Below are 21529 nucleotides of genomic sequence, written 5' to 3'. Positions count from 1 at the left end.
GACAAAATAAATAAAAGGTCCCAATTATGGGCTTTTAAAAACAGCTTTGGATTTGCTTATTGTTGCGTTATATTTTGATTATGACGTCATAATACAGTGAGGTACAATGCATCATTCAAAATAGGCTTGCAAGGCTTATAGATTTAATATGTTGTGGCTGGTAATACTGTTCTACTGTGAGTAAGTCGCTTATTTGAGTGACGCTGTTTGGCGCAGTGGGGATGGGTAGGGTGATACCCCCCTGGAATCCACTTTTGGGGTCATTCAGTCAACAATGTAAACAACTTAAAGCGCCTTTCTCCATCACACATAAAGTCATCAAGACACTTTAAGTTCCGAGTTCGCAAAAAGTTTGACACAGTTTAGGAATTTCTAAAGATACGAATCTGCTAAATACTACTTTATGTGGGCGTCGTTACAAAGTATAAGGATCAAAGGCTTGCGTTCAGTTAAATACGTAGCATTCTTGGGTTTTCTTGATTAACTTGATATTCTGGAATCTAATCTAAAACAACGTAAAAGTCGACGGAGAGTACATGAAGATGTTATATTACCACTTGATAAGTGCTCCTTTTGTTATGTTGTGTTTACAGATGACATGGTACAGATATTGTAATGTTAAGCACAAACTGAATCTCAAAAACTTATAAACACCGCTTTCAGCATCTAAATCTAAATTAATGTGTGGCTTCCAGTAACATGCATGGGCGAACAAGTGTTGAGATGACTTATCGAAAGTCACTGTTTTTGTTTGACTTAATTGTTTGTACAAAATACTTGACTAGCAGGAATCATTGTGTAGAATAAATTGACTTTAGTGTTTTCATTAATCATTTTTCAATGAAATCAGGATATTTATTTTATTTTTTTACGCAAAACAATTGACTTGCTGTATATTTCGTTTTTGTTATTTTTTAGTTCAGTCATTGCTTATTATGGTACGTGTTTACTTATTTGTAGATTAACTTGAACTATTTGTGTTAATGACATGACCCGAAGTTGACTTGCTTCCATAATGACTTAACTTGGGAAACCGACGACTTAGATTTGGACTGGAGTTATTTTTTAAATGACCAGACTTTGAACTTTTCAAAAATTTAGTTACAACACTGTGGCGATGGCCAGCGTCAGCCAAGCCACTAGTCATGTGTGTCCCAAAGCAAATTTTTTGTGCTGTAACCAGCAGTGGAACACGGAGCGGCTTGATGCTGCTACAACCTCTCGGTAAAATAATTTTGTCCCCCGAATACTATCTTGCTGAATGATTGATCTGTCAAAACCTTCTTGAAAGTATTTAAACCAATATTCCAGTTGCATATGTGCGCAAGATGTTGAACGATAACCTTATAGGTTTCTATTAGTGTCCTTTTTTACATTATTGTATATTGAAAAATATCGATGCGTCGAATTTATAGATGGCCGGGTTTCAAATGTTAGTTTTTAACCGAAAATCGTCTTGAAAAGTAATATCCTTTTTAACTTTGCGCCGCTCGAATAGGACAGCAACACAAGAAAACTGCTTCGTCGAATTTTATCGCCTCAGGCGCCCTACTGTAATGCGTTATAAGAAGTGAACCAAAAGCCAAAATGTTTCTCATGGCGACCTACTGATCTGTACTGGACTTGTTTTAGACTTAATAATTTTCTTACTACAACGCATGAAAATCTTAGAAAAAATGTTTTTTAAGAATCACGATGTCGTGCACAAACATGCATCTAATTGCTTTGTTTAAATACATTCAAGGAATGGCGGAATGGAAAAAAAAACATTTTAAACCGGTACCGTGTTTAAGCCAGTGGCGACAGTGAGCCGGAAAATAAGACAAATGTCATAAATAGATTCGAATTTAATCAATATGAGCCGGAGCTTCGTTTTGATTTTGTCGTTAAACGCCAGCAATCCAGCATTATCCCACCGCCGTACCGTGGTGCTAATAGCGTCGCGCGACCGGCATTGTTAGCATTATGACGTCACCATCACGTGTTGTGTGTGTGATCGCGTGATGCTTCGACGAACTGAAGTTGGCTAACTTGGAAATTGAAGAATAGAGAAATCTTCGCTATTAATGCAACTAATATTTTCTTTGGACAATCAGGCCCACAAGTTCAAGTATTTCTTTGCCCATGTCCAATGGGAATTCCATTTGACCGCTGTTTAATTTGGGAGTGTATTTGTAATTATCTTAACAGCTTTGATATTGTCACAACTGCTGTCATGCTGTTGTTTCGAATGAATAATTCACAGACGGTCTTTTGTTGTTAGTCATGCGTTTTATTGTCCTGCAGACTTCCTGGTAAAATAACGACTGCTTTGTTACACACAACACTTAAACAACAACGTTAGGCAGTAAGTTATCAAAAGGTTTATTAAGCTTACATAAAGTGGTTTTCAATCTATGGTAGTTGGCATTGCCATATATGTAATCCAACTGTATATATGACAATGTTATCCAAATACAAACTTTGTGATAAAGCTTTCACTCTGCTTGCTCAAAGTACACCACCTGTTTGGAAACCAAACCCGAGTTTAAACTGCGTCACAATGTGTATTGTTACGTCACACGTGGGATTGTCACGTAGCATTTTTGCAATTGCCTTGGGGACAAAGTAGTTTTTAAAAGTAAACGCTGACTGTTAATTGTGACACAGATTTCATGCTTTTCATAACAAACTGTGTTTCATTCTGGCACGAGCAATTGTGAAAATGATTTATTTGTTCAAAATCCAGTTGAAAGTAAGTTAATAACGTCCAAACAAAATTCCACTGCGTTTTTGTAATACGAAATAGATTTGTGTCTCTGGTGAAATAATAGAAAAGCGAAAACGTAAAAAAATTTCAAAAATATCATAATTTGTGCAAAACAGCCCAAATATCTTTATTAAAAACTAACATGTGAAATTAATAAAATGATTTTGAAATATTACTTGAGATAGCAATTCCATAATTTCAATAAAGCAAATCAAAAAAAAACAACATTTGCATATTAATTGCAACTTCGATTTAAATATAAATCAATATATTTTTTCGGGGAAAAATCTAATTTCAGGGTTTTTTCAAGAGTAGAAAACACAATTTCATGCACGATATCATAGGTTAAAACAGAAAGAAACATTTTCCTCATTAGTGCATAATATATAAAAGAAAGCATAACAAATGTTATTACAATTAATGTCACACAAAAAGAAAAAACTATTCAACTAATATAAAATATCTACAAAAACTAATGACTAACAGCAATCCCATTTGCTTTTGGCAAATGTCCGTTTGAAACCAAACCATTTGGTTTAGTGTTGCCGTTTGAAGTTACACCGTTAGAATGTCCGTTTGTGATTTGACCGTTTCCATTCGCTGCCACATTTTCTTTTTCCTGCTTTTTCTTAATGTTGCCTCGCAGGTCAATTTCTCGTCTGATACGAGCGTAAGGTCCAATCGCCGGGTCGAACACAAAATCCCACAAAACTTTGCACCAAGAAGTGTAGAACGGGAGTTCTTCGTAATAATCCGGAGCTATTTTCTTCATCTGGATAAATCAAAAAAGTAATGTTAGCTACACCTACACGAGTAATGATCTACACAACTGAGTTTATTCTTCACAAAATGTAGTTAGCTGATAACATTGAACATAAATTAGTGAACCTTGCAAATTGGCTTTTGAGACTTGTGTTTTTTTGTACTAGCAAGTTAAAACATTTTAAAAACAAGGTATAAATTAAAGAAGAAGTGCAAATTGCTTATGTCATACTTACTCAAAAATAGCCAAAACAACAATAAAAAACGTACACAAATTTAATTTAAAGTGCTCAAAATTTTAGAAGTAAGTTCTCACCAGAGGTAGTTTTGAGCTTGGAATTGCCGGAAAGTCGTGATGCTCGACGTGGTAACCGACGTTGAAAGTTACAAGGTTTAAGCATCCGTAGTAGGAGTACGTTTCGAACCCCTGAGTGTACATGTAGTGCTCCGAGATAAAATGGCCGGAGATCGGGTGAAGTCCGAGCGACAATAAAGTACCGGAGAGAAGATAAACAATGGGGGTCACTCCCCACATATGAACAAGCCAACCGTTAAACATCAGCTGGATTATAATGTTGTGGATCTCAAGGGTTGTGATCGGTTTTGGGTTTACTGCTAATGGCCTCAGAACATAGAAAAGAGGATTTAAAAAGAGCCAGATCACTTTCATGAAGCTGTTTTTGAAGAACACCCCCTCCCATGCAGTCGGTAAATCAACGTCTAAGTCATCACCACCGAGATATCGATGATGGTCGATGTGGTATTTTTTGAAGCCGATTGACATTGGAACACCGATTGGAAGATTTGCGAACATCCCAAAGTACCGGTTCCACTTTGCATGGTTGTATCCGTACGCCGTGTTGTGAGAAATGTCGTGAATCGCGAGAGTTAACGAGTGGTTTATTGATCCACCGAACACGTAGGCCCAGAAGATGATGGCCGGCCAGCTCATGTCCTTGGTTAAGTAGCACATTATCACTTGTATGGCAACCATGGCTGCCACCACAAATGTGAAGTGATTGTCAGTCACAAATAACTTCTTGATTTGTGGATATTTTTCTGTAAAAAAATTATTGTTATAATATTACACAGGAAAAACTTTTTTCGCATAATCAATCTGTATCGCCATAAATGAAACAACCATTTAAATATAAAAAGTTAAATACAGCTATTATTCTGTAAAAAAGTTGTTGTGTTATGTTATCTTTCTCAATAATAACTTACACAGGCAAAAATATATTAAACAACCATTTTTTTTAGCCTAAATGAAACAACCATTTAAAATATAAACAGCAAAATACAGCTGACAATTATGCTGTTTAATGAAAAACTTCTATATCACTCACTTAGCATTGCTTTACGTCGGTCTCCGTGTGGTTGGTCGGTATATACCCACTGGAAATCATCCCTCGATACCTTAGCACCCATTTTAAAGTTTAAACAACTAATAAAATGTAATAATTAAACAAACTAATAAATGTAATAATTCCCAAACCTACAAAATAAAAGGATATTTAATTATTTTAAACTCAAATCAAACCATTGTGTTCTGTTAGTGTCAATGATAGTCTGGCAAGCATTGAAGTTTAGGATTTAAAAAAATGTTTTTTTTTTTGCATTTCTTTGTAGTTTAACCCTCATTCTTATCCCATTAAGGTTTTTTGTTTTAAAATAGCTTCTAGTAAATTATGACTATGTCTTCCACATATCAATTACACGTTTTTTTTTCAGCTTTATAAATTTTCCAGCATACTGTACAATGAAGAAACGTTATTAGTTTGTCAGAAACTCCATTAAATGCTGGGATGCCACGAAATTACAGACTGGTCTGTTAGAATTTCAAGTAATTTACAAAGTTTTACTAACTTGGTTAAGTTACACAGCTATTGTAAGTATATGCTACTGTAGTTTTAGAAATCTTTCGAGTATTTATCCAAAGCATAGGAAGTAGTAAACCACACAGTATCCTAAAATAAACCTTAAATCAATGTAATTAAATTACATCCTAAGTTGAAAAAACAAGGACGCTGGTCTAAAATCCTACCACAACAAACATTATTGGGGTTAGGGTGAGAGTTAGCGTTTGGGTGTGGGTGGGTCAAGTAATATTATATTCATTATTTAATAATAATACTTGACCCAACCTAACCCAAACCCGCACTCTAACCCAAATAATTTGCGTTGTTGTAGGATTTTAGACCAGCGCCCCTTTATCTTGCAATTTATCAACCACATATAGCGACAATTAACATTAAATACCACCATATTTATTTCACCGGCAAAACGCCTGATCCTAATCACGTCTCGCTCAACCAAACATTACGTAACTAACGTAACGCCCAACTGGAAATAAACCAGCACCGCGTACCACATAATCACACGCAGCAACTTATTATTAATTTAGTGTCGACTTGTTTACTTAGGTTTAGCGCTAATACATTTAATTTTTTTATATACAACATGGAAAATAAAAACGTTTAAATTAACCTTTGCAACATTAAATAGAGGTTTCGTCAAATATTTGTTTTTCGCTGCGCTTTCTAATTCAGATTACCACATTAACATAGAAAACATTAAATGGACAAAAATCATTCTAATAGATTTATGATGTGTTTCTAAACAAATTGTAATATATAATTGTCTGGCGTGGAAAGCGTTTTTATTTCGCTTATCTACTATTCTAAAGTCAGCAGTAAACACAGTGGGTTGTTTCTCGTGGTATTTGGATAAATATAAACCTTATTGTCTTATCTTAATCCAACAGTAAGCTTTTCTATGTTGTTAAACTAAAGAATTTCACAAACCACCCTTTTTCATGCACATTATTTATTACATTACAGGAAATGTGAAACACTGCTGGGACAATAAATAATGAAACTATGGCATGCCAGGCATAACTCAGTAGACAGCAACAACATAGATAGCACAACACAAAGAATTGGACAAAAACTCACTTCATCACAGAAAGCCAACGTATGTTTGCGGTAAATTAGTAAACCAACTAAACGTCAATCTTAAGGAAGATAAACTTCCAATAAAAAATTGAGTCTCACAACAATCTAAATGTTTTTTGTCGAAATAATAATTAGTTGTTTGCCCTTCATTAAAGTTAGTGTTGTTCAACTATTTATTTATTTATTTATTTATTATATAAAAGCTCAAAAGCGTATGAAAAAAAAAATACAAGTAATGTTGAACAGATTTTTCACAAAATGCAAACAAATTGATTTTCCAACAAAAAGTTTGAAATAGCGCAACTGCAAAAACTAGATACAAACGGTCGTTACAGATTTAAGTTTGACGATCCACAGTTATCAATAAAACAGTATAAGGATATAAATAATTCCACGTTACTTTCACAGTACAACGACAAAAATACAACAGCAGACAAATAACCGCCCGCTTAAATAATAAAATGACTTAAAAACGAAAGACTGGTAAAAAAACGCAAATAAAAGGATAAGCCTATTTGTAATGGACATTAGCAACCTAAAGATTTATGGAACAATCTCCCAAAAAGTTAAATACAAACTAAACTTCTATCCAATGATACAGAGAAAAATACAATGAGCGATTGACAAGGTTGTTATAATTGTAACCTTTGCAACATATTTGTAAATAACAGAATAAAGTGTTAAAAGACGGAACATTCACCACGCTATGCTAAACTAATGAACAATTATAAGTTACTTTAAATTAAACTGGAACAGTGAAAAAACACTTAAAATATTTCAAATAAAAATAACCGATTATATTCGTTGCATTAAATATTTACTGCAAAAAAAATACAACCAGAAAAAAACGTTGCACTTTCGATGCGTGCTCAAAAGGATAGTTTTAACAGAAACTGTCGAAAAACTTAAAAAAATGCTAAAAGAAAATTAAAATAAAATTACGAGGAAGTTCTATCTTTTGAAAGCTCCCTTTAAAGCGGCTTGTTGCACGAAGTTCAGCATCGTGTCGCGATCCAAGAGTTGGAAGCTCTGCGTTTGAACAATCCTCGTCATGTGATTCAAACAGAACTGGAAGCAGAAATCCTGCAGATCCTGGAACAATTGATATCGATTAAAACTAGATACAACCCAGTGGATCACAAACTTTATAGCTTTCATGATCTTCCATAACTTGTGCTCCTAATTACACTTTTAAATGGAAAAATTTATCACAAAACCAGTGCTGTAAACAAATCAAAGTCATTTCTTTTTAAAAAAAATTACAAGTTAACTCCAAGTCACTATTTGCCTAAATCAAGTCTCAGGCAAGTCAATATTGGATCAAGTTAGGTTGCTGTCATAAAATAAAACGTTGAACTATTACATATTGTTAAAATCGTCTGATTATTATGAGCAATAAAAAAACAAAAAAGGACATAAAAAACACCTCTTAGTCATTAAGTAGGTCATTTAAAAACAGGAACTTAAGAGCACTAAAGTCAAGTTAAATGAAAAATATATGTTTACCACTTGTATAGTTTATATTTTTCAACGATATGACAAATATTTTGCCTATTTATAATTATTTAATAAACGCATTGTTTTTTTAATTTGACACCCATTTGTGCACAAGGGAATATTTATTTTTGTGGCGGCTCCGAAGTTAAAATTAATATCGACGATATTAAAAATTTGAAATTCGTTTCTTTACATTAATTCAAACTAAACACACAGTTTAAGGAGACCACCTTGTACGCACCTCAGCTTGGTACTTAATGGCGGCAGCGTACAACAAAGCAGCGTTGTCCTCGTTAATCCCTTCCTTGATCAATCGCTGGCATTGATACTTGAGTCCGTTCTCACAGTAAGAAGTGGCAAGGTCCAACAAGCCTGGATAGATTAGATTGGGGATGGTATACATTAGGATCGATAAAACCGCTAAAACAGTCGCTGCTTGTTTCTGGCACATGACTTTATTTATGCAGCTAAAACTCTGTCAATGCTAAAGAAAAATTAAAGAAAAAACATCATTTAGAAAAAACATTAAAAAATGTAATATAATTTGGCAAAAAAATGCTTTTAGGTGCTATTTTGTCGTGCAAAAGCGACTTCTAAAAGTTTATACTCACCGAAACAAGTCAAACATATAGAGCAGTTGAACCGCTTTTACAGCGTTTAATTGCGCATTAAATACACACACAAAAATATATTGTTTTTTAAATCACAAATAGGTAAGAAAACTAACCTATAGCATCCTCGGGTGGTAGCTCGACATGGTCGGTGTACAGCCACTGTAGGAATGAGTGGACAACAGGGTGACCGTATCCGTTGATCTCAACTGTGTCCTGGTTGTTCTCATCCCAATGTGACTGGAACATTCGACGAAAGTAATCGCACCTGGGGGAGATGGGACGGTTGTTAGGTGGTTGTTAATCACACAAAAATATTATAAGTCAGTATGTACAATATCCAAACAAAACATTTAAAAACCTTTAACGAGAAATTAACACTAAATTAATTATGATCGGTGGTAATCTAGGGGCGAGGGAACGATGGTACAAAACGATTTGCAAACAAGATTGTCAAGTCATTAAAACGTTTCAAGTTTAAACCAAAAAAAAAGCAGAATTATGATATAAATAGTTGTCTTTATAATTGGGAATTAATAAATTATTAATGAATTATTTAAAAAAACTCCTGTTTAAGAAAGAAAAACGTTGCATTTTACTAAAATGAAAAAAAATGATAGATATATTGTAACTGCCGACCTTATTTTAAGGAGGGACTTGTGAACAAATATCGCTTTTCCTTCGCACACGATTTTAAGATCCGAAGTGCTTTCGTCATTAAACGCAGCCGATATGCTCTGGTGCACAGATGGTTCCGCCTCACTGCACACGATCATTGGGCGCCAACTTATCTGACGTCATAAACAAAAAATAAAATGTGAACAAATCATTAAAAAGGAATTTGTCGAAGGCAAAAAGGCCGAGTAAATTGACATCATCTTAAAAATGGCGTTTCGATACGAACTTCAATCATCATCGGTTAATTAATGTGACGCATTCAATGCTCGCTTCAAAAGGCGGATGGCGATGTGAATAGGACAAATAGATTTGAGTAACATTACGTGATAATTCAAGTTCGTATCGAAACGTCATTTTTAAGATGACGTCGATTTACTGGGCTGTGACATTTTTTTTCAAACATCATCAAAATTTTAGGTTAAGCAAAAAGTAAAGAACACAGTAATAAATGTAAAAAAAAGCTGATTTTTCACCCATTAGAAATAATAAACTTACAGTGTTACAATTAAGGCTTTGCCCCACCAAGATAAATATAACATAAACTGCTTGCTCTCTATTTACCGAACCTTACATGCGGCTACAACATGCTTACCGGCGGTCCACTAAAGTTTGCGAAGACCGAGTTAAGGTTGTTGAAGTTGGTTAGTTTTGGTTCAGCGGTCGGTTGTTGTCTCAACTGACCCCACATCCATATCTGGACATTGGAGGTTAAAGTTAAAAAACACACATGACTTTCATACAACTGTTTAGCAAAAAACGATGATAGTTATCGATCAATAATCATGATTTGTTTGGTTTTAAAATCCAATGGGCAACCAATAAAAGCGTGATTTGAGAAGAATTTAACTATTTAAGTTTCTTGAAAACACCTGTATTTAAACTGGAAGTCTTAGATTAGAAAGTGTCAGAGTTAATGGGTTACTAAAGTTACTGAATGTAAAAAAGAATTGTTCACGGTTGAACCTTAACATAAAAACCCGAACAAAACTGAATGTAAATTTAAAAAAAACTTTTATATGAACAAAATTTATGTTATTTCACATGCACGTTTCCCGACTCGCTCCCCTCTGAGCTTGTGCAGCTCAGTTGGTAGAGCGACGGTCCCGGTATGACCGAGGTCGGGAGTTCGAACCTCACTGCAGGCTAGTTGTTTTTCTAGCCCGCCCTGCTTGCATCATTGATCGACAGATTCGACGAGTGGTTATCGGTGTACTATTTCTCATGCAATGCACTTATAGCAATTAGCGGGTCTTACCTGCCCAGTTTGGTTCTGAGCTGCTGAGCAGTGCGAGTAATGTGAAGCAGCGATCGCAACGACACGACCTACTTGGCTGGCAACCTGCAACATAACAAATAACATCAAACAAATGTAACATTTAACCATTCAACAGAGAACATAAAAACGTGTCTTGAACTTTATGAAATGTCAGTTTATAAGCAGCAAACTTTTTAACATTTTAACGTAGAAGGATAGCATGTTAAGAAAATTCCAATTCACACTATCCTTTACATTAAAGATTAATATTTGTGATAATGTGAACATGGTGTCAGGCCATTTAAAAGCTGGTGGGTGACAGTGTTTTAGGTAAAACCTTTAACAAAAAAAAAACTAGAAACTGTGCATTAAAGCAAAACATGTATTCTGTTGTCAAGTATTTTTTGCATACTAATGCATTTTAGTCACACTCAGTTTCATTTGATTTTTAACCCCATGTTTTACCTGCAGAGGGGTGACGGTGTTCGCTTTATTTCCAGACCCCAGTTGTCCGTAGCTATTCGCTCCCCACCCGAACACTTTACCATCGTCGGTGAGTGCAAGGGTGTGTGCGTAACCGCAAACCACCTGTACAAGGAAATATTGCTTGCGTTAAATACAGGTTTTATCAGATCAACATGGGTAAAAGTTTGCAGGTTTGAACAAACCTAGACTGGAATTCAATTTTAGTCTTCTAAGAGTGTCATCGTTTTCAAACTTTACTCTATTTGACATGTATGTTTTTCTGGCAAATTTGTGTAAAACATTGTGACATCATTGGCAAAAGTAAAACGTTTATTATGACAACTCTCATGATTTAACTTAAGCTTTCACACAACGTGCTCCACCAGGTCACAATACAATTTTTTAACAGTATCACTTGTTTTCAGTTATTGAATAAGACCAATAGGACTATCAACCAAGATAGATATTTGAATGGCATGCTAAAAAGTAAAACAATAGAAAAATGTACGAGCAACCGACCTGTTGGATAACGACGCCCTGAAGTGCGGCAATCCGACATGGGTTCGTTTGGTTTACGTTGTTTCCCACCCCCAACTGTCCGTTACCGTTGTAACCCCACGAGTAAACCTCCCCACTTTCCGTAACTGCCATCGACGCAGTCTACAAATACAACAGGATTTAATAACATGTAGTAAATAGTTGCTTAGTTATGAGTAGGGATGCCTGATACATGATATTTTATTTAGATACTGTTGCATGATATTTTAGACAAAAAGTATTCTGATAACAGATGACTTCATTATTATGCTCAAACACAAAAAATGGATAAAATTTAACCGTTCAAATATGTTTTTTTCCCTGTTTTTAGGTCAAAATTTGCTTTAAATTCAAGAAATTTAGTTACCATGTTGTTAACCTTAATAATAATTCATTTTTTTTTCATTTTAGGGCAGAAATCGCTGCTTAAATTACAAATCATGGCTGAAATGCTTTAATAAGTTGGTATTGAATCTACACCAAACAGCGATACTGCCCAGTATCGGATGAGTATCGATACTACCACTCGGCATCCGGTATCGGATATTATCAGACATCCCTAGTTATAAGACATTCCCGTATAATTATATATATATACAAAGTATATCTAAATTTTAAGTTTAGCCACATTAATCATGCCTCAACAAATGGTTCAATACAAATATCAAACAAAAAAAAGTAAACCGGTATTCCAAGTTTGGTGTTCCATTGTGGGCCTCAACTAAATATGATTCATTCACCAATGAACAAGTGCCAACCAACCTGTCCGCAACTAATGTTCACAATCGTCTTGTTCCCGATACAAGCCGTGACCTTTCGCGGTGAACCCTGGTTAGAGGTGGAACCTGAACCGACCTGGGGTTAAAAGTTACTAAAGTTTATTTCAAAACTGAAAATTTAAAACAACACAAGGGTATGGCTAACAAAATATCCAGGAAATATGGTTTGAATATGTTTTGCATTCAAAATCGATCACTAACTTCATATTTTATGCATACAGCTGTCATAAAACTTGGTCTCAATGTAATGGAAATGGCATGAACAGCTGGTATTAACGGGAATTATATATAGCACTAATACAGAGGTACCTAAATTGAGGCCTATAGACCCCTAGGGGTTATGTGGGATAATTTTAGAGGGTCCATGAAGGCGTAATGGAAAGATTGGTGAATAATAAAATTCAACGATTTTTGTGAAAAAAAGAAATTAATTGAAAAAAAAACGCTTTGGTGCCTTCACTTTCATTTGAGTTCCACTTTGTTGTAGCAAAAACAGCAGGTTACTTAAGTCTACTTGTTTTATGAAATCATCTCTAAATATTGCACACCTACCCTGGTCCATACGAACCAAAACATTGCTTAAGAGCGTCTGCATTTTAAGTTTAAGATGAATCCCTACTTTAGGTTATAAATCCAGAAATGATAACCACCAACTACTAGCATTGCCTTACCTGTCCGCAGTTGTTATATCCCCAAGCCCACACCTCACCGTCAACACTTAGCACCATCGAGTGGTGGCTACCGCACGCAACTTGCGTCACTTTACGACAGATGTTGCGGGATATGGGTGAGGGGGTTAACCCAGGGGCTGTCCCCCCGTTACCCAGCTGCATGTAACTGTTGTGGCCCCATGTGAAGACCTCACCCTCTGCAAAAGAAATTGTCTGTTGCTTTTAAGAAGTATGTTCTATTTAAAGCAAAAAAAATTAAATATAGAACTGTAATATTTTTTTTAAAAAATGTTTAATTAAATACAATTTAATGACAGATATCCAGAAGCAAATGCTTAAAACAAAATTTGGAAACCACTGTTTGAATAAAGTCTGTTTTCAAATTAATGTTGTGAGTTGCATCACCTTTTTATTACGCTAAGCAATCAATTACATTACAGTTTAACAACACTATAGCAAACAGGCAATATGTTTACCATCTGTAAGAATGAGAACATGCGGCCCACATCCAGCCGACAAACTTGCAATCTTCTTCCCGTTAAAACTCTCAATGCAGCGAGGTTCTAAAGTGTTTATGTTGTCTCCAACCCCGAGACAGCCACTTGTGTTCATTCCAATACCATAAGCCTGCAGTAAATACTGTTCTTCATTTTACATGTAACTTTTCATTCATTATTATTTTTAGTTTGATGGCAAAAATGCAAAAAAAATGTGTTTGGTATTTCGTAACAATTAGTTAAGTAGAAAAAAAAACGTCAATTATGTTCCAATAAATATTGATCAATCAATTAGTATTTGTATTTGATAAAAATGAGTATCATGGAATGTCAACGAATGTGTTAAAGATTTTTTTAATTCATTTTAAAGCACAAGTTTTTAACCTTATCATCAAGTGTTGTAAAGATAAGTTCAGTTCCGAATTGTCCAAAGTTGTAAACCATGCTGATTTTCTTTCGTATCTCGATTGGAACCAAGCTCAGTAACGGCCACAGCTCCATATCACGGGAACGATGGCTTCCGACCAGCCCATTGCATCGTGTCGTGCTTTTAGTTGGTGTTTTTTGGTCACCACCTGGTTTAACAGAGTCTGCCATCTCTGAAGTTTTGTCTGAAAAATTGAATATTAAAATCTTCAAATACCAGTATTATGATTACTTAAGAAACTTGATTCTTTGTGTCAAATGACTTAAAGTCTAAAAATCAACTGTTTTTATTCAATATATTTTTAGTAAAATTGGGTTATTTATGTTTTGCACATAGAACTTTATTGCTGAAGTCATAATTGGACGAGTTTACCAATTTTAATAGTTTAACGCTTTACTTTTAGGTCAATGACTTGACTTGAAGTTAACTTAATAATGACCTCATTGACCTGACTTGTCGTTTTAAAAAAGCCTTGTTTTGGACTTGAGTTGTGACTTGACTGTGACTTTAAAAATCCAAATGATACATTTTTTTCACATAATAAAATTATATTTACCAATACCAAGGATTAAAGATAAATAATAGCTTAAAAAACATAGCACCAACCTTAATTTTTTTAAGCTAACATGAATATTTCAAATTTTATATCTTCATGTTTCATGCCTCTATTTACATGATTGTAAGTTCCAAAATATTTTTATAACCTACAAAGTTTTCTGAATATAATAACATAACAATAGTCCAAATATTCAAAAAAGCACCATAACATTAAATACAGGTTTTATAAATTGTTTTAAACATTATGCAAGTAAATATATTTCTGAACTAGCTTTAATGAATGAGAAAAACTAAAAATATTGCACAATCATTTCAAACGATCACACACAACCTTATAACATTTAACAAGCAGCCAGCAGACAACAGATACTCATTGACAACTGAAGGCCATTCTAAAGATAGATGCTAATTGGAATGTTAAGGTTCTGCCATTCAAAGCACCTTGGTGATTCCATTAAGCACAGACCATAGAAACGTCACCTAATTAGTGGCTGGCAATGCCATGACAAAACAGCCTCAATGTACATAACAGCATATGGTAGAAATATTAATGACAATTTTGATAAACCACAGGTAATTCATTATTCTTTTAGTTTTTTCACATATAACTTATTCAACGAATCTTTTTGTAGTATGTGGTGCATCATTAAATCAAATATTTTATCCTGTTTTAAAAACTACTTAACATATTCAAAATGTCCGTAGATCATCAGAATAAAAATGTATGTTATCTATTAAGTAGTGGTTCTTCATAGTCCATTGTCATAATTATTTTTCATGTGGTAAACACCAACGACTTTAGCAAAACTAACAATATTTTATAGAACTGTCCAAACTTCGAACAATATATATAGCAGGACCGTTTTTCACGTAATTTCAGCATTGAATGAAAGGATGTTGTCAACACATAAATGTACTTTGTCAAATGCTGTAATTTAAATAAATTAACATCTGAGAAATGTTGTTCAAAATAAGTTTGGTTGTCGATACTGCACTTTCCTTGGAAAACCAGCATTTTCTTTCGAAATTTAACAAATACTGTAAAATGAACAAACTATAGCTTCTAACAAAAAAGGTATTTAAAAGAACTTTTTGTTCGAAAAACAGTTTTATGATGTTTTTTAAAGCTTCAGTTTCCTGATATCGTCTGATTTAAAGTCGATTCTCAGCGTCAAAACCTGCCTGACTTCAGCCGGTGTAAGCCTCCATGTGAGCGTGCCTGCGTTCTGGCCCCAGTAATCGTCAATCTCAGACACCTGCTCCAAGTTTAGGATGGTTGCGACTTGCGTAAGTCGAGCGAAGCGGTCACGAACAGTCCAAGACGTTACCGATGTCAAGTAACTTACGAGGAGTCGAACTTCCCGGTCGAAAAACAACGCTCCGAGTCGATTATACATGGTTTTGAAAACAGCTTTCTCCAGTTGAACCACTATTTCGTTGACAAGATGTCCGATTAGCTGGTCGAATATCGCAGTTGAAAGCGAAGATTGAAACTTGTTCATCAGCATTTGTAAGTTGTAGATGACTTCTTGTACCCAAGGATCATTTGCTTCATACTCGAGTAATTCCTCCTCAGAAATATTGTGGCTCACCGAGAGAAAGTTTGAAATTAGCGGTTTTACTTCGGGTTTTATCGAGGACACCGTTAGTTCTGTGAGTCCGCTTTGTAGAACATTCTGGAACTGTGACGATAGAACGCTGAGGTCGTTAAGGCAGCTCTCGACCTTGGCTTTATCGTGTTCCGTAAGCTGGGAAAATAATTGGAAAACTTCGACCTCAAGGCTCTTTTTAAGCGTTTGAACGTGATCGCTGGCCACCTCGCAGTTGTTCAGTGTGGATAGAAATTGCTGACGAACATCTCTTGTTTTTTCATCGACGCTCTGAAGTTTTCCGTGTTGGAGCGACGTTTGCATCACGTTGTAAGCGGAACTTATGTTGTCCAACATACCCCCTGAGGGGAAACCCCCTTTTACATGGGTGACGAGCACATTGCGGAAGTTCTGATCGAGAACACTTGTTGCGTGGTTTAACATTGCACAAACGCAATCCAGAGATGAACTGGTCATGGAACGCTTGATGCACTGCTTCACAATGAAGAAAGTGTCGTCGGTCATGCTGGACGTCATGTTGCCACTCTCAATTGTGTCCATCTGGATTGCTTTCGTGATCGATTCACGCATGTAATACTCCTCCATTATGATGTAATAACCAATAAGTTCCTGAATTAAATGGCTAACTTCGCATTCACTTATCCACGACTTCAGTTTGTTTCTTTCTATCTCCTTGATTTCTTCAGTTGGAAAGACGGCGTCGATATCGGAGTGAACTCTGCGTTTAATGAATCGTAAGTATAACTCAGTCCTCGAACTGATAACCGTGACCTCCGACAACAATGCTTCCAAATTTCTTGGGTCAACGTTGTTACCTTCATCATTTTTTCTGCTCGAAAATAGCGCTTGTTGCACGCGCTGAGCGGTTTCCTTGAACTTACGAGCAGAAAGAAACTTATCAAGGATATCTTTCATCTGTTTATCGCATTCCAGCTGGATGTTCTTAATCAAGACAAAAAGTTTTCCCGGGCCGTAGTAGGTCTCAACAAGCGGCTGCTGTTTTTCTACAGTTCTAGCAATTCCTTCAAATAAAAGTGTGAGCACATCAGCGTACAGCAAGTTATACCGTGGCTGGCTGGAATCCATGTTCATCGCTTGCTGCATATTTTCCTGCGAGCTTTTTGCGATTTCTTGGCAAAGATACTTTGAAAACTTTCCCAGTCCTTCATCTTCCATTTTTAAAAGTGGAAAAATCTTGAAAAACCTTTCGACAGATGCAAGATTTCCTTCACGGACCGCCAAATCGAATTCTTCCGAAACAGCTTTTGAAATATCAATCCTTGCTTGTTTGAGGACTTTAAGTGAAGCGTTTATGCTTGAACCTTCGGTGCCTCCTTGCATAGTTTGCTTGATCACGTTCTCATCCAGGCAAAGGTATCGGTGGATATTGGCTGCAGCTTTCTCGTAGTCGTTTGTTTCCATTGCGGCTTTAACTCCGTCCGTACAAAACTTCAAATCCAAAATATCGTCAACTCTCTGAATAGCTTTGAACACTCTCGACTTTGCAAGATCCAAAACCCGAACTTTTGAGCTCACATTTTCAGCCAATGTGCAAGTGAAGTCAATAATTCCGCTCAAATCATTGCAATCTGTCTCCAGAAGTTCAAGACTTGGTAAAAACTTGTTCAGGCTGCTAACTCTTTCATTGACCGAAGCTTGCTTTTCGAATAACACGCAAAGTTTTTTTGCTTGTTCCTCTTCGATAAGTTTTGCTTCTTCAAAAGCCCTCTCAATTTCATCAAGGGTCGTCAGATTCTGAATGTCTTTCATAAAGTCCACATTTTTGGAATCACCTTGTCCTACTTGCATTGCAGACATGTTAATTACAGACGATACTGGAACAAAAAGATGGAAGATTAATAGCTGACACTTAATAGCAGGATGTATAGTAATTTACATGTTCTCATATATTCAGGTGTAAAGTTGTTTAATCAGTGTTTTATATTTTGAGAACAGGGAAATATGTTGAGGGGTGTAAATAACGTGATCAAAGGCGCATATAAATTGCTTTAACCATTCTCAGGTGGGCATCTGCCACAGAGTGTGGACTGGCCAGAAATAATTTCAACCATAATTTAAAAGTCATTTACTTCAAACGGGCCATAAATTTCATATGTGACAGGTTGTTTAGGCTTGCTACAAAGCAGAAAAAATAATTTCGTATTTATCCAAAAAATAAAGAGATTTATTATATTTATTCAATTATGTTGATTAAGTAAGTAACTGATTGCTACATCTCCACTGAAATGCAAAGATTATAGAAATCAGAAAAAACATAGTTGTATTTAACTGACAGTTATGTTAAACTTTTTGCTTAGTTGATTTAAATTGCTTTGTTGTTGTTTTTACAAACATTTACCTTGCTTGACAAAATATTGAACAAGATTTAAGGCAGGCCATGCTATTAATTCGTTTGTAAGTTGTAAGCGTTTCATTATTCCTTGTAAAGATACAGTTTTTACAATATTGTTCTTAGAAATAATTTCTAAACGCTACAACACTAACGATAAACGCTGCTATACAAGTCGGCAATAACGTTAACTGGTAGACGCACGTTTAGTGGTAAATCAATCAATCAGTTCACAACTCTACGTCATCAACAAATCCTGTCAACAAGTGACGTCAATCATTGTTTATCGGCGCTGTTTCCATTAGTAACAGGGACAGAGCCATTTTGTGTATTTTTATTTTATAAAGTTTTAAGGAAAGGTTAAAAAAGTAAGATTTTTTTATCATTGAAAACATATTTTTTTGTAAACGACGCGTTGATATTAAGTGATCATTGAAGCGAATCAATATTCTCCACAGACCGACCATAAAAATCTCTCGCTAAAATTGTCCGAATGCAGACCTTATAATAATAGTTCGGGCTGCATAGTAGCGTTGATTGTAACATGTTTAGTCATAAACGGTATAGCCAAATTGGAAAAAACATTATCCCAATTACAAAACTATAGGGTCGGCAAGGGCGGATGAAGAGTGGTGGGGGGTACGTGGCAATGCTCCCTGTGTTTTTTATGTTTCTTCTTTATTACGTTTTGTTTACTTTTTTACTTTTTACACCATCTCTAAAGAAAATGTTATGGCCCCAAACAAAAATAACAGTGTTCACCGGTGTTTCCCAACTTTACCGACTTTTGTCGGCAACACTTTGACAGAAACGCTTTTACATACATTTTTTTTAACTCTATATTAACTATACTTCCTAGAAAAGTTTCTCCAGGTGACCATCAGTATCATACCTCTCCCTGTGCTGTGAATGTTTTCGTATTTCAATTCACTTTAAAATATTACGCAAAACTAAACTACAAACAATCTTGCAGCTTAAAACGTCACATCCATGCAGTACATTTCGTTCACCGAACTGTGTGAAGTGACACTTTGCACAAATATTCTCAAACGCCAGTTGTCATTTGCTGTTGGTTTTCTAAAGTAAGATTTATAACTTGAGACAGAATTAGCTACCGGACTTTATTACTGACCAGCTTATAAAAGCGCTAACTAAGTAAGCCAGACTGTTTTGTTTTGCAACAAAGACAACCTGGAACATCATAAACTCTTCTAAAATTAATGGCAATGTAATATCGTCAAAACGTATTGTTCCTTTAAAACTGTAACGTTACTCGCTGTAAATGGCGTCCCGATGAAAAGGGTTCTTAAGTCGGAAGTCTGTTACCTGATTGTCGTTAAATTAACAAAATGATGACCATCTATAAAGTTTTTACTGTCCCGACCACCGACAAAAGACACCATTGTTAATGTTTTTATATTAGACCAGGTGTCACCCAACTGCGATCCGCGGCATATTACGTGACTTAACAGATCATTAAGCGTATCCCGCATCACGCAATATAATAGAATTTACCCCACAACTACAAAAACACGTCAAAAGTTTACGTGAAACGCAAAAGTATAACAACGAAGTTCGCAACGAACGAATTGCCAGAGACCACATGGAATTTATCGATATAATCTATAGTTAGGTTTGTAATAAAATATAATTCGAATTGGATGGTACATTCTTGGTGTTGTGTTCATATTTAAAAAATTAAACATTTCGTGCGAAGGCAAAAAATGCAGATTTACTAAAACAATTCCTAAAACGAGCTAAATCATTTATAAAGTTCGCGCGTATAAGGCACTGGCTTCAGCGAGAACAACAGGACGTTAGTGAATATGGGACGGTATGGTAGCCGACTTTCTGGTATCGACGTATGGGCACCGAATATGAACGTCGTCGCTGTTTTGGCACCGGACTTTCCTCTGTATTGGAATAAGGGCGGGTAATGGTTGGGGGTAACTTGGGTTAGGGTTAAAACTATAAGGGAATTTTGTGATAAAATTTACTGCTTTGTAAGTAGTTGCTTAGGCGTTATGTCGTCTATAAACTATTATAGCCCAGTTTAACCCGAACTGTGTTTTGTTTTTACGAGATGGTATTTTTAATTGCAGCATTGTTGCTGGGTTCCAATTGTTGTTAATATCTTCATTGTTTACTGCGCATCTGACTTAAAGAAGCAACCCGGAGTTAAAAATAGCCCAGTTTGAAAGCATGTATTGTAAACAGTCACACGTGACTTCCCGCATGTGTGAAATTACGTTGGATATCTTGTTTATATTTTTCGCTCCAGCGGTAATGATATAGTAAAAGTAAGCAAATATATCAATTAAATAATTAGAAGATAGGTGTTGGTACGTGGTGGGGTGAGTATCACTGTTTAAACACTTCTAGTCCCGAACTATTTTTATCTAACTAACCTAGAACGAAAATATGACCACTTTTATTGATTTGTTGCAAATATATCATACATGCTTCTTCGACACCAAGAAGTATTTACGTTTTAGTTTTACCTGGTAATTACGCGAGTGATTTCGCGGTTCGGATTTTGACTATTTGACAGACGTGAACAAAATGAGATACAACAAGTTGTATACCCTCAGTTCTTACGTTTTATTGTTGTTAAATAGTTGTTTGAATGGAGAAACGTGTATTTTTACACCACATCCAATTTGAATGTTTGACTATAAAGATTAACTTTTTACTGGACTATTGTAAACAAAAATCAAGCCCTAAAAGTCCAGTGAAATGCGTCATAAAAATAATGTCGTCACGACACGCATGATCGATCCAGCCAATGAGCGTCGAGCTTTACGACTGAGTCTTCATGTTTGCGAGAATTTAATGGACAGCCGAGAAATGTCGGGATGCGAACGTGTAAATACAATACCTCATTAATTCACAGGTTTTAGCGCGTTTTCAGACCTGTCTGCGCAGTTAAACGTGATTTTTAAGAGGAACTAAAGCTTGTAGTTGTTTTTGTTGCATATGTATAGCCGTGTTATGTTTGTATTTTTTGCCTGACTTATATTTTTGTGTTTTTTACATGTTTAACGTAATGTTTTTTTTTCGATTATTTTTTACCATTGTAATTTGTAATTGTGAGAAAAGTTAGTGATTTATTTTTCATTACTTTAAGAT

At 35.4% G+C, this 21529-nt stretch overlaps 3 protein-coding genes across 3 annotated transcripts; all 3 read right to left on the bottom strand.

Annotated features, from left to right (window-relative positions):
- Positions 1 to 2557: 2557 nt before the first annotated feature.
- Positions 2558 to 5000, bottom strand: LOC146137167 (sphingolipid delta(4)-desaturase DES1-like). The gene is made up of 3 exons (XM_083393455.1): positions 4858 to 5000; positions 3828 to 4570; positions 2558 to 3521 (listed from the first exon to the last, which is right to left on the bottom strand). The coding sequence occupies exons 1-3, from the start codon at positions 4937 to 4939 to the stop codon at positions 3222 to 3224; spliced, it is 1125 nt and encodes a 374-aa protein (XP_083249581.1). The 5' UTR covers positions 4940 to 5000; the 3' UTR covers positions 2558 to 3221.
- Positions 5001 to 7394: 2394 nt separating this feature from the next.
- On the bottom strand, positions 7395 to 14599 carry LOC146137166 (RCC1 and BTB domain-containing protein 1-like). The gene is made up of 13 exons (XM_083393353.1): positions 14489 to 14599; positions 13840 to 14066; positions 13435 to 13585; positions 12959 to 13155; positions 12271 to 12363; positions 11491 to 11631; positions 10972 to 11094; positions 10507 to 10590; positions 9844 to 9945; positions 9213 to 9364; positions 8690 to 8841; positions 8204 to 8334; positions 7395 to 7557 (listed from the first exon to the last, which is right to left on the bottom strand). Exons 2-13 carry the CDS (start codon positions 14050 to 14052, stop codon positions 7417 to 7419), a joined length of 1680 nt encoding a protein of 559 aa, XP_083249479.1. The 5' UTR covers positions 14053 to 14066; positions 14489 to 14599; the 3' UTR covers positions 7395 to 7416.
- A 948-nt stretch (positions 14600 to 15547) lies between these two features.
- LOC146137165 (conserved oligomeric Golgi complex subunit 4-like) lies at positions 15548 to 17873 on the bottom strand. Its single transcript, XM_083393352.1, has one exon. It carries the CDS (start codon positions 17866 to 17868, stop codon positions 15562 to 15564), a length of 2307 nt encoding a protein of 768 aa, XP_083249478.1. The 5' UTR covers positions 17869 to 17873; the 3' UTR covers positions 15548 to 15561.
- Positions 17874 to 21529: the final 3656 nt, after the last annotated feature.

Source organism: Ascidiella aspersa, chromosome 7 (genome assembly GCF_963924565.1).
Source record: "Ascidiella aspersa chromosome 7, kaAscAspe10.2, whole genome shotgun sequence".
NCBI lineage: Eukaryota > Metazoa > Chordata > Ascidiacea > Phlebobranchia > Ascidiidae > Ascidiella > Ascidiella aspersa.
This window is presented reverse-complemented; position numbering and strand designations above follow the sequence as displayed.